At 36.8% G+C, this 13,916-nt stretch overlaps 1 protein-coding gene across 1 annotated transcript; it reads right to left on the minus strand.

The window, feature by feature from the left end:
* Positions 1 to 1,436: 1,436 nt before the first annotated feature.
* On the minus strand, positions 1,437 to 12,352 carry LOC107657076 (galanin receptor type 1-like). Its single transcript, XM_016445086.1, has 3 exons — positions 11,696 to 12,352; positions 7,978 to 8,043; positions 1,437 to 1,469 (listed from the first exon to the last, which is right to left on the minus strand). The coding sequence occupies exons 1-3, from the start codon at positions 12,350 to 12,352 to the stop codon at positions 1,437 to 1,439; spliced, it is 756 nt and encodes a 251-aa protein (XP_016300572.1).
* Positions 12,353 to 13,916: the final 1,564 nt, after the last annotated feature.

Below are 13,916 nucleotides of genomic sequence, written 5' to 3' on the forward strand. Positions count from 1 at the left end.
AAGGCAATGCTTCTTGTGAACAGCACACTCAATCTTTTATAGAGCAAGGCAGCTCTGACCAACACCTCCAATTGACTGCACTCCAGACTACTTGACTCTTGACTCCAGTTTTTGGAGAAGTTATAGGGCAGGGGTGTCCAAATCTCTAAACTCTGCAGGACGTTGGCCCTGCAGGAGCAGGATGACATTTCCACACTTTTTCCACACCGTACTTTTAATTTTTTTACACAGTGTGCTTAATGGAAAGACATACAGCATAACATTTTTTGCCGGATATTTGTTTAAGCAGACTGGATTTGTCTATTGTTGCTACTGTTGTCACTTAGTGGAATATCAGATAAACTTTTTAAACCAATATATGCAGAAATTTAAAATGTAATATAATATGCTGTTTTTCTAAATAAGTCCACAATTTTCAGCACCTTGTTGAATCTTTGCCATGAAGAATTAAGGCAGTTCTGAAGGCATAATGGGGTCCAACCCGGTATTAGCAAGGTGTACCTAAGAAAGTGGCCAGTGAATGTATATACACTGTATATCTTAAATGTAAACACAGTAATTATATTTACATTCCTATGGTCATCCCCATTCATTCCTATCACTGTCCACATTTTCATTAGCTTTGGAATAGGTATCTACCAACATTCACTGGAGGTAAGATTTTTGAATAACATGTTTATCTCTTCAATGAGAAGTATTCTAAATTAACTACACTGCATCTACACTAGAAACTACACTAGAATAGTGTGATGGTAATGGAAAGGTTGTTTAAACAACAATGCATAGTATGTGCTTTAAAATGAGGTATATAGTACAAGAAGAAAGCAGAAATCTCTAATATGAACTAAGGAGAGTCAAGACAGTCAAACTGCTGCAAATAGTAAGCCAGCCTGGGGCAATGTGTGCTAAAGTCTCCTATATTTCCACTAGGACAGAACCCTACACTGTTTTTCATGTTGAGCTACTGCCTCAGTCTAGCTAGAGCTAGAGAAAAAGAACAGTCTAGTGCAGAAACATGGATAATCAACGTTTTTCAAGATGATAAAGTACTGACAAGTAACTGTAATTTGGAAGTTGACATAGGAGCAGTTCAAAACACCCTCAGGTCAAAGGTTCAGCTGAGACAGACAGATCGGTATTTGTGGCGGCCAGCCACAATATCAACATTGACAACCACAGATAGATTTTGCTTTTCCCATTCAATTTTTATTTTACTATTTAAAATGGGTAAAATCTTACTTCAGTGTGGAGCTGAAATTGACGCGTTGACTGGCTCAGCACGTCGCTCTCACATGACAGCGAACGAATTACAACACGGGTGTTTTTCAATATGCGTACTTCTGTGTATTTTTTCCGCATCATCTATACACCGATACTACCAGCTGTGCTTTCTCTCTCTCTTCTCTCTGACAGGGAGTTCACGCCAGTGGTATAGTCTACGTGATACACAGGTATATGCCGTATTCCCACTAGGAAAGGTCAAGGATTTCCGTATACCCACTTAAAAAGCGCAAGGATACGAAACAACATAGTTTTGTGACAGAACTTTCACACGGTCCATTTGCGATCGTTCCCGGGTTGCCAGTCTGTGAATCATAGTGTTCCTTTGGTCCCCCTTGGTGCGATCGCGGGGGACCCTCAAGCGTGGGGCCCGGTGGGACTGCACCAGTTGCACTGCCCTAAGGACGGCCCTGTAAAAATAATACTTCTGTCTAAAGAAATGTGCAAATCCATATGTTTTTCTCCAATTTTACCTTGTTTTCATTAATGGAAAAATATACCTCAAGTGCCACCACACACATAGACTGTAAGTCTGTGGGAAACACTGCAGATGTATGGCAGGAGCAGGTTAGCAGGTGCCACAGGAGCTACAGTCAATATGACTGTCAATTTCTCCTATCCAAAAAATTCCTGATAAACAATTCCTGGTTAAGTCCTTCTCTACATTTCACTTGGATATAATAGAGAAGCAGCAAGAAAAGTTGGCACAATTTCCATTTCATGCTGACTTTAATATAGAACTCAACTGATGTGTGGTCACAGGTATGCTCATCCAATCAGATTTTAAAGCCTGTATTGCATTTTATAATATATTAACAGTTAACAGACTGTTATGTTAACAGACTGAATAGATACTTCTGTTTTGTGAAATTCATTATGGAGAGAGAACCAAGTTGCCAAATAATTTGTCCTTTGCTCTGAAATTCTTAAAGATTTAATTCTCTTTGCTGTTTTTAGAATATGTATCCACATCATTTTCCACATAAATCTACATAATTATTTAGCTAACAGTATTTGACATTGTTGTCTAGTTTGTACAAATTTTAATGTATAAAACTCTTTGTACCAGCGTTAAGTGGGCTATGACTGCACACTCTATGTCTTACACAATTTTGATGAGCTAAATCTAAATTATTTTTACTGACAATTACAGATAATACTAGCCATTATGTGGTGTGTCAGTAGAACAATGCGAATAGAGATTTAATTATACTTACATTCTCTATAATTTAACAGAGACTACATCTAATTAGTCCTGACAAGCACCATGTTTTCTATGCAACATAACATAAGAAACATGTCTTTGCCAAATTTCCAAACCTACAGACATAGCACATAGCGCTCCAAAAATAGTGTCCCCATAATATCAATAATGAAATGTCAGTCAAGTGTATATTGTACTGTATATGCATCCTCACATCTAAGATGAAACTGTCAACTTCCAAACCACTCTCTTTCGAGAAGATTACCCTTATCAAAATGCGGGCACAGCCTCTGAAGTTCGCTAGTCCTCTGAAATTGGAATTGAGAAAAGAAACCCTGCTGAGTCCTCAGTGTGCTTTTGCTGTCAGATGTGACCAGCCCCAAGGTGAGTGTGAAGAGCTCTTTTGTTCCCGCTCTGTTAGAGAGCCTTATAATATCCTCTACAACTCATGTTGGAATAAGCCAGCTGCCCTCTTACCAACTCAAAACAGCTTGATTGCGGTAGGGAATGTCGCACCTAGTGACTGCTTTTGCTGAAATTTTGCCACTATGCAACTGTGGTTTGAGGGCTCACTCTTAACCTGGCATGCCTCTTATCAATTGTATCAGCAGGTGAACTTCATCAGCACCACCAGCTCTACTCCCTACTGAGTTAACAGCCCTATCAGCTCCCTTCCCTTCCCTGGGTTTGCAAGGATTAATTTTAAATCTAGATTAAATCAAGTTTTATCTAATAATTCTGTTGTACCAAACTTTAAACCTTGTTCAAAAATAAGCAGGTTTACATTTAACCCATCATTTTGATCCTGGATTTAAGTTATATTTAAGATGAACTTTAATCCTGTTGCACCATAACTTTAAACTCAGAGTTAAATCTTGATTATGGATTAACTGTTATACGTCTCTTAAACAGCGGTGATTTGTTTCTGAATGAATCCGTGTTTTGAACAAATCGTGTGAACCAATGATTCAGTGGCCCATTCATAAACCGGCAGTTGCGGTATAAACCGCGTAAGTTGCAGGTAACTGACTGTTCGCACCAACAGGAGGTGGAGGGGATTGTGCTAGTCTCTACGCTGCACTCAACCTGAGGGATTCCGACATTTTCCATCTTTGGAAAAAACATCCATAAAAAAACAGACATAAAACAGACATAAAAACAGCGCATACATACGGCAGGAAAGGTATAACAGAAAATTTGAGTGGTTTTGAAACCGTGACATTTTCAAATCGTGGTAAACCTTGAAACCGGTAATCGGCACATGCCTACTGCAGAGCATGCTGGTAACTACAGAAATTTACTGTCCAGTTTGAGTTGCCAGTGTAAACTCAAGCAACAAATTTTTGTTGAATGCAACCTCATAGAAGTACAGTTTTTGCTGAATATTCAAAATAGACTGTAGTACAGTCAAATTTGCAGTGTTAGAAAAAAAATGTCAGCACTTAGTTTGAATTTTATGTGATTTTAACTGGAACCTCATCTGTTTTCTGTGCTTTCTGTCCCATTATTACTAAAGTAATCAAGCTTGAAAAATTCCAATTTAAATATTTTGATTCACTCATGGAATTTTTTAAGCCCATCCCAGAAAATATAAATAAATACAATATGAGAGTTATGTTCAACAAGTTCTTGGACTCTCTTGCTGCATTTTCCACAAACTAACATACAGTAGCTCTGTTGTGTCATCGTTTCAGTTCATCAGACTGACCATTTTTTACTTATAATGGATGATGCAAGACAGTCCTTTTCCTTTTCATCTTTTATGAGATCTGTATAATTGACTGCCATGAAATCCGTGTTCCGAAACAACATTTTCCCCATAATACCCATGAATTACTACATCAACTGCTATGAAAGAATCCAAGTTTAGTGACTTGTTGCTATAGATACAGATCTCAGGTTTGCAGATGTGCTCCAACACCAATCTTTCTCACATTAAAGGTCAAATTCACCTCAGCATAAAAATGACTGTCTTCAGGTCTAGTGCATTTTGTGTGCGAGATCCCCAGATCCCAACATGGGTTAGGATTATTACTTTCAACAACAAGTAAAATCATCATTAGAATTCCTTTCTGACTCCAGCCGTCCCATAACATACCCCTCATACTGCTCCAGGTCCAGTGCAAAAAGGGTACCTTGGTTGCCATTGGTTACAAGAGACCACTCTGGAGCGTATTGGCTATTATGGACCATTTACTTAAGTGAGGCGCTAAAACCACAGATGCAATGGTTTCTGACATACACTCTTTAATTAAAACTGATTATTTTTTGCATTTAAAATATCTGATTTGAAAGTCAATATGTCTGAAATGCTGTGAACTATTAAGGCTCTTGAAGCATTTGAAATGTTTCTTTCTGATACACATGAAAATGAACTTTTACAGTGTTTAAATATTATCAGCCAGGAATCGTCATTGAAGGCTTACCACACTATACAGTATTTAGGCAGTTAAGTCACACTTAACAATACATGAATGTCACTGCAATAAATAAAAAATATCAAACTAAATGGCACTTATTGGAAAGAAAAGATAGCACAAGCAAAACATGTCACAAAATGCTTTGACTGTACATCTTGTTTCAAATGATAAAACAATAGATCCAGCTTTTCAAATCATTATTAGGCATCTGAAGGATAGCGATTGGTGGCCGATTAACCATTTTTTTAACTGATCGATATCTGATATCCTAAGCCCGATCCTTATTTTACATCAGCTGTCATCCCGACGTTGTGCAGTAGGTTGTGGCATGCACCTTCCAGTAGGTTTGCCAACTGTAATTTATTTACTGTTTACTTTTATCTGCCGTCAGATAATCTGAGACGTTGTTGTCATAACACATTGCTATGGGTTGCGTCTTGCTTTGGACTTGACTGACAGACTAGCATTCACAAGCTTTATGCTTTCTAACCTTATCTCCAATTGGAAGAATTGGAATGAGCGATTTTTCAAAAACGAGTTCTCATTTTTCATTTTCACATTCTACATTAAAATACCTTCAAAATGATATATAACTTGTTGGAATTGGACAAACAATGACTGAGCTACAGCCGTTTGAAGGTGATAGAGTCAGCAAAGTCAATTTTGAGAAAAATCGAGTTACGGTTTTCTGAAGGTTCCAAAGCAAAATCACAGAGCAACCTTGTATATTTTCCTCCAATTCTTTTCTTAATAATAATTACTATATTATTAATCACAATATAGCTGTTTTTTTATTTTATCTTTGTTATTAAAAATAAGAACAAAGATGCAAATAAACTGTAGTTTAATCAAGAGCACCGAATGATTCCGTCTTTTCTTTTAATGTTTGATTAACATCAAGACAGATGATATTGACAATATTGTCAATATTGACAATATTGTGACCTACTGTAATGGATGGATCTAATATAATGTTACACATCAGATTTTCCCCCAACCATTAACTAAACGTTCATGTAAGACATAACAGATCATGTTTGTGTGAATCTCGCCAAGACATAGGCTATTTCGCAATAATGTACTTTATGAGATCGCACGCTCTCGGAGAGGCACGTCTTATGCACGCGCTTTGCAAATGTCAGTCAGTGCGATCGTTTTGCTTTCATCAGCATGGGTTTGGAAATCATATTTTACTGGTTCAGATTCATGTCATACAGAATTCGCTATGAATATTCATAAAGCTGGAATGTTGCGCTTTGCAACGATATATCCTACAACTTGTGGTGAGAAGCAGCAGCAGTCATCCAGAAGTGAGCAGAGAAAAAGGTACTCCTCTCAGAAAACGTACAAATAAAGATAATTTTAGATGTTTATTTACTATTTGAAGCATTGGGATCACTAGAAGAGGGCTTAATTAACTCATTTTTGTGAAAACCTCAAATTCGACTAAAACTGACATTTTTCACTTCTTTTGCCTGCAGCTCTATGTTAGACCGTGCGCATTCCAACTCATTTTGCCAGCACGGGTCACATATGTCACCGCAGTCTGAGGACAGCAGCACCAGGCCAGCAGTCTCAGACTGGTATTGGGGTGAGGCTTATAGCATCATTAAGGGTAGGTTTGGTGGTTCGATTGGGCATTCGTTTGGGTAGAGCTTATAGTCAGGGCCGGATTTACGCATAGGCATTCTAGGCACGTGCCTATGCTCGCTCGTCCAGGGGGGCCCAAACACAATGAAGAGATATATTTCATATTGTACATATTTTTGTTAAACTATGAGCTATCTACAACAGTACAAAAGAACCAAAACCCCAGAAGAAATTGAGCAAATAAATATAACAAACAACAGGGTAAAAAAATGACAAAAGTATTTCCATGTCTTCAACCTTTTTTTATGGAGGCTACGGAAATAACATTTTCTTTCTCCCGTTCTCTCTCATAGACGCACACACACGCACTCGCGCACACATGCAGAGACGTGACCAGAAACTTGTTGTCAGAATTTATCTCGAATTTATCAATAAAATAGTTTCGCAGCTGAAAGGCTACATGAGATTTCTCAGTAGCGAGGTTCTTGAAGCAGTTTAACTTAAAGATTTCCTATTAGTAGGAGCTGCGGCTGAACACTGCTGAGAGATGCACAGACGCAGGTATTTGCACGCGCTTAATCTCTCTCTCTCTCTCTAAGTGCGTTAAACTGCATTAATAACTGCGTTAGCCTGCATATCAATGGCTCAAGCCTCTGTTATTAGCTCTAAAATGACGTTTTGGAATTTGCAATGGAAGGTTTATGAGGTGCGTAAAAAATTAGTTCAACACACATGAGAAACATGACAAATGTCTTGAAATAAATCATCTTAACAATGTCTTGATGTGTGGTTGTGACTCCAGGTCGTTAAAATTATTAGAGAGATAATGCACTCCTCAAGTGGTTATGTGGCCATGACGCTGTGCCTATTAATGGAATGGTCTTTCTCAGTTCTCAAACAAATTAAGAACTACATTCGATTTTTATTGATTGAATGCAAGCGCTTATTGCGATAGAAAACACTGTAACGGTTTCCACTGATTAAGAAATATTTTTGTTTGCTTGGGTGGTAGCTAATGTTAGGCCTATTATATTAATAGGGAAGGGGGGCCCAAAAAATTGTTTTGCCTATGTCACGAAAAGAGGTAAATCCGGCCCCGTTTATAGTTATAGTAAAGTGTAGGCTTAGTGGTTGGGGCGGGATACGCGCTCATCAGCACCTCCCTAACGTCCGGTCTAACACTGCTGGCCTGGTGCTGCTGTCCTCAGACTGCTGTTCTGCAGTTAGATATATCTTGTGAAAAGTGCCAGCATGGTTTGGTATTTTTTTTATCCATGCAATAAAATCCATTTAGATTTTTAAGCGTGGTTAAAGGTAATTTCACTCCAGCATGCCATCGCATCTGGTAAAATCATACAAAATCTAGTTTTACAGAAAATACTATGAATAAAGTCACCAAAACAAGAAAAACAACACACACACACACACACACACACACACACACACACACACACATATATATATAAAAATCTATTCTCTTACCTTTCGCTTTGAACGTTCAGACTTCTTGGACATATTTTTCATTTTTTTATGAAGATGATACAATACCTGAAATTCAAAGAAGATGACACATTAATGCCTAAATGTGTATTCCATTACTCATCCACCATTAAACAAGAGGTTACATTAAGTGAAATATCCCTTTAATGTTAATAAAACAATACACAAAGAGCAAAATCACTCACTGCTCTTGACCGAAGAACTTTAATACAGTTGCTTTGATACAAAATAATGTATAATTTATACAGTGAAGTGTATGTAGTGTTTTATTTTTATATTTGTTCATTCAATTTCTTGAATGCTACTGCTAAATACACATACTTTAGCTGAAAAATAAAGCACTATTTGTTTTATTTGTATATTATGTGTATTTTTAATGTGTATCTTTGTTCTTATTTTTTAATAACAATGACAATAAAATAATGTATAAAATTATTATCTTCGCCCATTTTGGCCTAAATGTCTGCCATTCGTTTTATTTGATATTTTGTTACCTTGTAAAGCTTTGTTTTTAAAATAGGGAAATTAGTTTGGATGTACTTCTCAGACAACTTGCAAAATAGTAAAACCAACATGACAAAGAATCTTGAAAATCATAAATAGTGATTTTCCTGAAAAAAAAAAATTGGGATATGATATCTTTGCCATATCACCCACCCCTAGGTTACATATTAAATACAACAGGGATGAAAGAAGCAATGAGTGATGGCAAAGTGTGGCTAGAGTTTTGTTTTGATTTATAATCATAAAAAATGATGAAAAAGCCTTTTTCTTCTAAATAAGTGTTGCAGTATAACCAGCAGGAGAGCACTGATGTGTGAAATGAATTTGGTGGAAGTGTGTTACAGTGAAGTTATTGAATATTTTTCATTAAAAAATCATAAAAAATATGCAAAAGCCTTTTTTCTTAAAAACTATTATTAAACTATATATACATATAAGTATATTTTCCTTATTATTATATTAATTATTTCCTTATTGGTTATTTTGGGAAAATCCCAGGTATTTTGAGCAGTAGGATTATAAAAAAAATATATATGCTAATATAAAATTAAATGATAAAAGTAGCCTATATAAAACTGCAAAATAAACATTCGTCTATTGGTACTTTTTACTTAAATACATAAAAAATAAAGTACTTTTGTACTTTCACTCGAGTAAAATTGAAAACTGAGTACTTTTACTGGAGTAATATTTTATTATACGGATCTGTACTTTTACTCAAGTACTTGATTTGTGTACTTCGTCCACCACTGGCCATAATACATGCCTTTGTAGATTTTTGATATTTGTTCAAATTAACTGTCAAATTAAATGCATCTCATAATCTTCTCCTGCAGTTCAAGTACTGATCAACTGCATATTATTATTCGTTAGCTTGGGTTAAACAAATCAATTTTGCTTGGTTGGAACAGCAGCTACGCTAATTATGTCTCTATTTGTTTCTCAGTTTTTTGACATCCCGTGGTAACTAAGATTTACACAAGCTTCAGTCTGGATCCAGAACACCTGAGAAGAGATGATGCCAACCCCTCAGAGGACCTCAGATGATGCCAACCCTGAAACCACATACAGAACTACCACATTTTGCTATAAGTTTGATTGCATCATATAATAATTGCTGTTAATAGTGTTCATCGTTTGTTTAATTACGTCTTTAATTGATTTTTCCGTACATTTCTGCCATATGTACATTAACTGACAGTCACCACTGATAAGCTACCACTAAATATTGTAGAAACTTAATATGCTGTAAAGTTGCTTTGCAACGATTTGTATCGTGAAAAGCGCTATACAAATAAACTTGAACTGAATGGAATTGAATTGAATCAAATAATCTGCAAAATTGCTATTTTCACTACTGTAATTGGGCTCATGCACAAAATATGCCACAATTTAAAGCTCAATAACATTTTAAGAGAATAACTTACAGACATAAAACAAACTGTAATGTGTTCATCTAGGTGTCAGCTATAATGCACACCTTTTAGATTTGTGATATTTATTAAAATAAGATATAAAATCATTTGTAAACGCAAATTGGCATAGGATGAATGGTTTATTTATTAATGTTTTATTTTTATTCATTAATTCTCTCAAACTATCAGTTATGCTATAGCATATCTAACAGTTCTGTAGGAGGTATATTATATACATTATTTGTTTTATCCATCTGACTAATTCATTCTCTTCAAATGCTATTGAATTTAGAAACGTGTATACCAATATTATATGTAGGGTGGATTAGTGTAATGTGGGACACTGACTAATGTGGGACACCTAAGCTTCAGTGCATTTATCTATTCTTTTACAACGTCAAAGTGAACATGATTGGTGTTAAATTCAAGCAGGTGTGTCAAGTTATTGAAATCACTTGACTTTCTGGAAATTATGTCATAAATGTGGCTATGAAAATCATCAAACAGGAAGTACCTCTTGTGAAGTTCACAAAGTTCAGTGACATAGGATTTAGACAAAATTAATGTTAAGGATATAAATCTGTTATAAATTAAACAATGTTCTAAATTGTTATCAAATTATATTTATGATGTATTTGTACATCAAATTTTGCAGTAATATTGTTAAAATCTATTAAGAATATTTTCTATTTGAAGATATTTTGAGTAATGTGGGACAGTCAAATATACTATGTTATTCAATTGATAAAATGTGCATTAAGAGAGTTAAATGCCATACATGTATTTTTTGTTAAATATTTACGGTGGCTATAGAAAAGAACCACATTACTTTAAAATAATCACATTTTGTTGCTTTGCAGCCTGAAATGAATACGGACACAGTTTTTGTTTTATCCAGCTGTATAATGATAAATACAAAACAGTATTTGTGAGCCCGGTCTCATGAAAGTGAGTATAATTAGTACGCCAAATAAAAACGAAAACTCGTGGTATTGATACGCAAAAATGGACTTTGGCGTGTATATGCTACGCGATGGGTAGGTTAAGAAGGGTCGTGGGTTAGATGCGTATCATATGCACGCGAAAATAGCGTATCATATGCACGCCAACAAATTTCGTATCATATGCACGCGAAAACTGCGTATTATATGCACGCCAAACACATGCGTATCATATGCACGCCAAAGTCCATTTTTGCGTATCAATACCACGAGTTTTCGTTTTTATCTGGCGTACTATTTATACGCATTTTCATGAGACCGGGCTCACAAATACTGTTTTGCTAGAAGCAAACCGAGGAGCAGGCTTTAATTGATTATGATGAGTCTTAAAAGATTACTAAATGCTCAGTGACGTTTCTGTGAGCTTTAGGCGACTTTGCCCAAATCTCCGAATCCAGACGGGACGAATTCTTAACTCTCCGTGTGGGCGCATGGCCACCTGTTGCATCCTTGACGTGCTAGGCTAACTTAAATAAAACACGAATGCTCTCTAAAAGTTCGAGTGCTATGACCACAGTTATTTTGATCACAGTGGATTATTACACTCATTGCGATAATCATGTGGACACGAGGAAGCGAACGCTGCAAGTCATTTTGGAGTAAAGAAACTTAAAAAGAGCTTGCATTTTAAAACCATGTAATAATTTCGTAAACGCTCATAAAAACCTTCTCATCCTCACATTTTCACTTTAAACGATTAATCAGCAGGTACAAAATTAAACGAATTGTACTCTGCATATAAATGTTCTACAAGTAGCTTGCCTTAATGTCGATGCTTACCTTGGCATAACAGCATGTGATCAAAACCAGCGGTAACAGATACCCTGTCACAAGAATGGTCACTTTATAAGTGTGCTTGGCCACCCTTTCGGTCCAAAACTCCCAGCAGAACGTGCTATTGGGAGCCTTGGGGTGATTCATCAAAATTTGGTGCTGCGCAACCGGGACTGCAAAGATGAAGGAAAGCATCCAAATGACACAGACGCCAATGAGCGCATTCCTCCGGTTACGAATACACGGGGACTTTTTGGAGAGCACCACGGCAATGTACCTGTCCACCGACATGGCCACAAGCGTGAAAATGCTCACCAGCATGCTGACCATGACAAAATAGTGCACAAATTTACAAAGAAAAGCCCCGAAGATCCACTCGGGGAGTGAGTATATGGTGGCCTGAAACGGGACGCAAAACAGGAGGAAAGATAAATCTGCTATACTGAGATTTAGGATGAAAATGTTGGTTGTACTTCTCGAGCGCCTCGACTTTATTTTCCCAATGACAATCATCACTAGAGTGTTTCCAATGATTCCCAATAAAAAAATACATCCAAATATGACGGGCACAATCACTACCTCCGGACCGAAAGTGTCGGTCGTGTGGTTCGTGTCCATATGTTCCTCTGTCCAAATTTCCGTTTCATTTCGGGATAACCCCATGTTTAGACTACAAGGATTCGATAAATCCGATCGAAACAAAACACATAGGCTAAATCCGTTCAGAAGCACAGAACAATTATTCCCCAGTTTGGCTTCTAATTTTCTCAAGTTAGCGCGCGCTGACAAATCTTTGGCTCATTTGTGAAGTTCTCCGGTAGGCTGAGAAATGCAAACGCACATCGTACTACACTGGCGCGTATTCTTTCCTGGCAAGAAGCTGGAACACTGACACACGCTCAATGCGTAAATTTTCCACCCGCAAGCGCTTAAAACGGCCCGGTGATTTGGTCATGATCGGTGCAGTGTTATAATAGTAGAGCTCCTCGGAAGTTTAATTAGCCTAATAAATATCTTTACTTGTCATAAAGATGACTATGTCGTTGGGTCAAAGAGCACAAACATGTTTGTATTTGTCATTAACTTGGCTTCATCTAGAAAAACGTCTGAGGAACTTTACACTTGTTCTCACATTATTTTAAGGTGTCACGATACAGATAACCTACAGTACGGCGCGCAGACACTCAGTGACTCGCTTGTTTGTAGGCTGCATTTATTCAGCTACTATACTGCTGAAGTACACAACTCACAAAACAATATTTTTTTCATAAGTATATACTTTTCATGTATTACTAGAGCTCTCATAACCCAGTTCTTTATAAGAACCTGCTAACACAAGCAGCATTCCACCCACACAAATAACCTTAATAAAATGATGCAAGAGTGTTCAGTGAACTCAATAAAAGAAGAATATCCCTAAACAGTTTCCTGCATTTTATAGCAGCTATTACTCTGACATGTTAAATTGTTATTGTTATGCAAAATGCTAGTTAGCTTGAGATTTTAAAGCAACACAGAGAGAGCATGAAGTTGCAACTACAGTAAGAGCAGGGGTTTCCTAGTCTCGCATGGAATTTTGACTAAAGCTATAAAGTCTGTTTAATATTTTAGCTTATTCTGCCCAGGAACTGTCTACATTAACAGTAAAGCTGCATGCAGACAGGCTTTGAGCCTTTAGAATTACTTTGGACCCCACAGCAAACCTTTTAAAAGTTTGTGTTCTTTGAGTTTAGCCATGAGGTCAAGCCGTGATATTTAGTTGCTCTGTTGGTTAAATGTAATTTCACTATGTAAATTTGCAGGTTAGAGATCAAACAAAATCTTTGCATACACTTTCGTTTTCAGCCTGTATTCATTCGTATGTGTATGAATCAAACTGTGTGACCACAGTGCAAGAAACTGACTCACCAACAACAGTGGCCTGCTATGAATGCTATTTTTCCAAAATGAATTAAATACCCGTAAACAGTGATGTGTATGGTAGTAATATGGAAAGGGGGTGGTTATTTTAATACTTTCTGTTTTGGCCTCCAAAAGTCACAGAGCTGAGAATGATTTCACCTGTAATTCCATCATGACCTGCAGACAAATTATTTTGAGACATTTAATAGATTCCAGTGCTTTTAATGTCTGCAGCATCAATAGTCTTCAGGCCATTTAATACTCCAGCTTCCTTACAGCGACTGAGAGTACAGTAGCCTAAATTATGTCCAATGACAGCAACATC

Source organism: Sinocyclocheilus anshuiensis, unplaced genomic scaffold (genome assembly GCF_001515605.1).
Source record: "Sinocyclocheilus anshuiensis isolate Anshui unplaced genomic scaffold, SAMN03320099.WGS_v1.1 scaffold944, whole genome shotgun sequence".
Lineage (NCBI taxonomy): Eukaryota > Metazoa > Chordata > Actinopteri > Cypriniformes > Cyprinidae > Sinocyclocheilus > Sinocyclocheilus anshuiensis.

Bases quoted from the DNA above. Each gene is read 5' to 3' on its own strand.
- LOC107657076 (XM_016445086.1), bottom strand. From the start codon at position 12,352: ATGGGGTTATCCCGAAATGAAACGGAAATTTGGACAGAGGAACATATG. The intron at 8,044-11,695 runs GTAAGCATCGAC...TTTGAATTTCAG, and splicing joins TCACATGCTGTTATGCCAAG to GTATTGTATCATCTTCATAA. The intron at 1,470-7,977 runs GTAAGAGAATAG...GACCTTTCCTAG, and splicing joins CTGAACGTTCAAAGCGAAAG to TGGGAATACGGCATATACCT.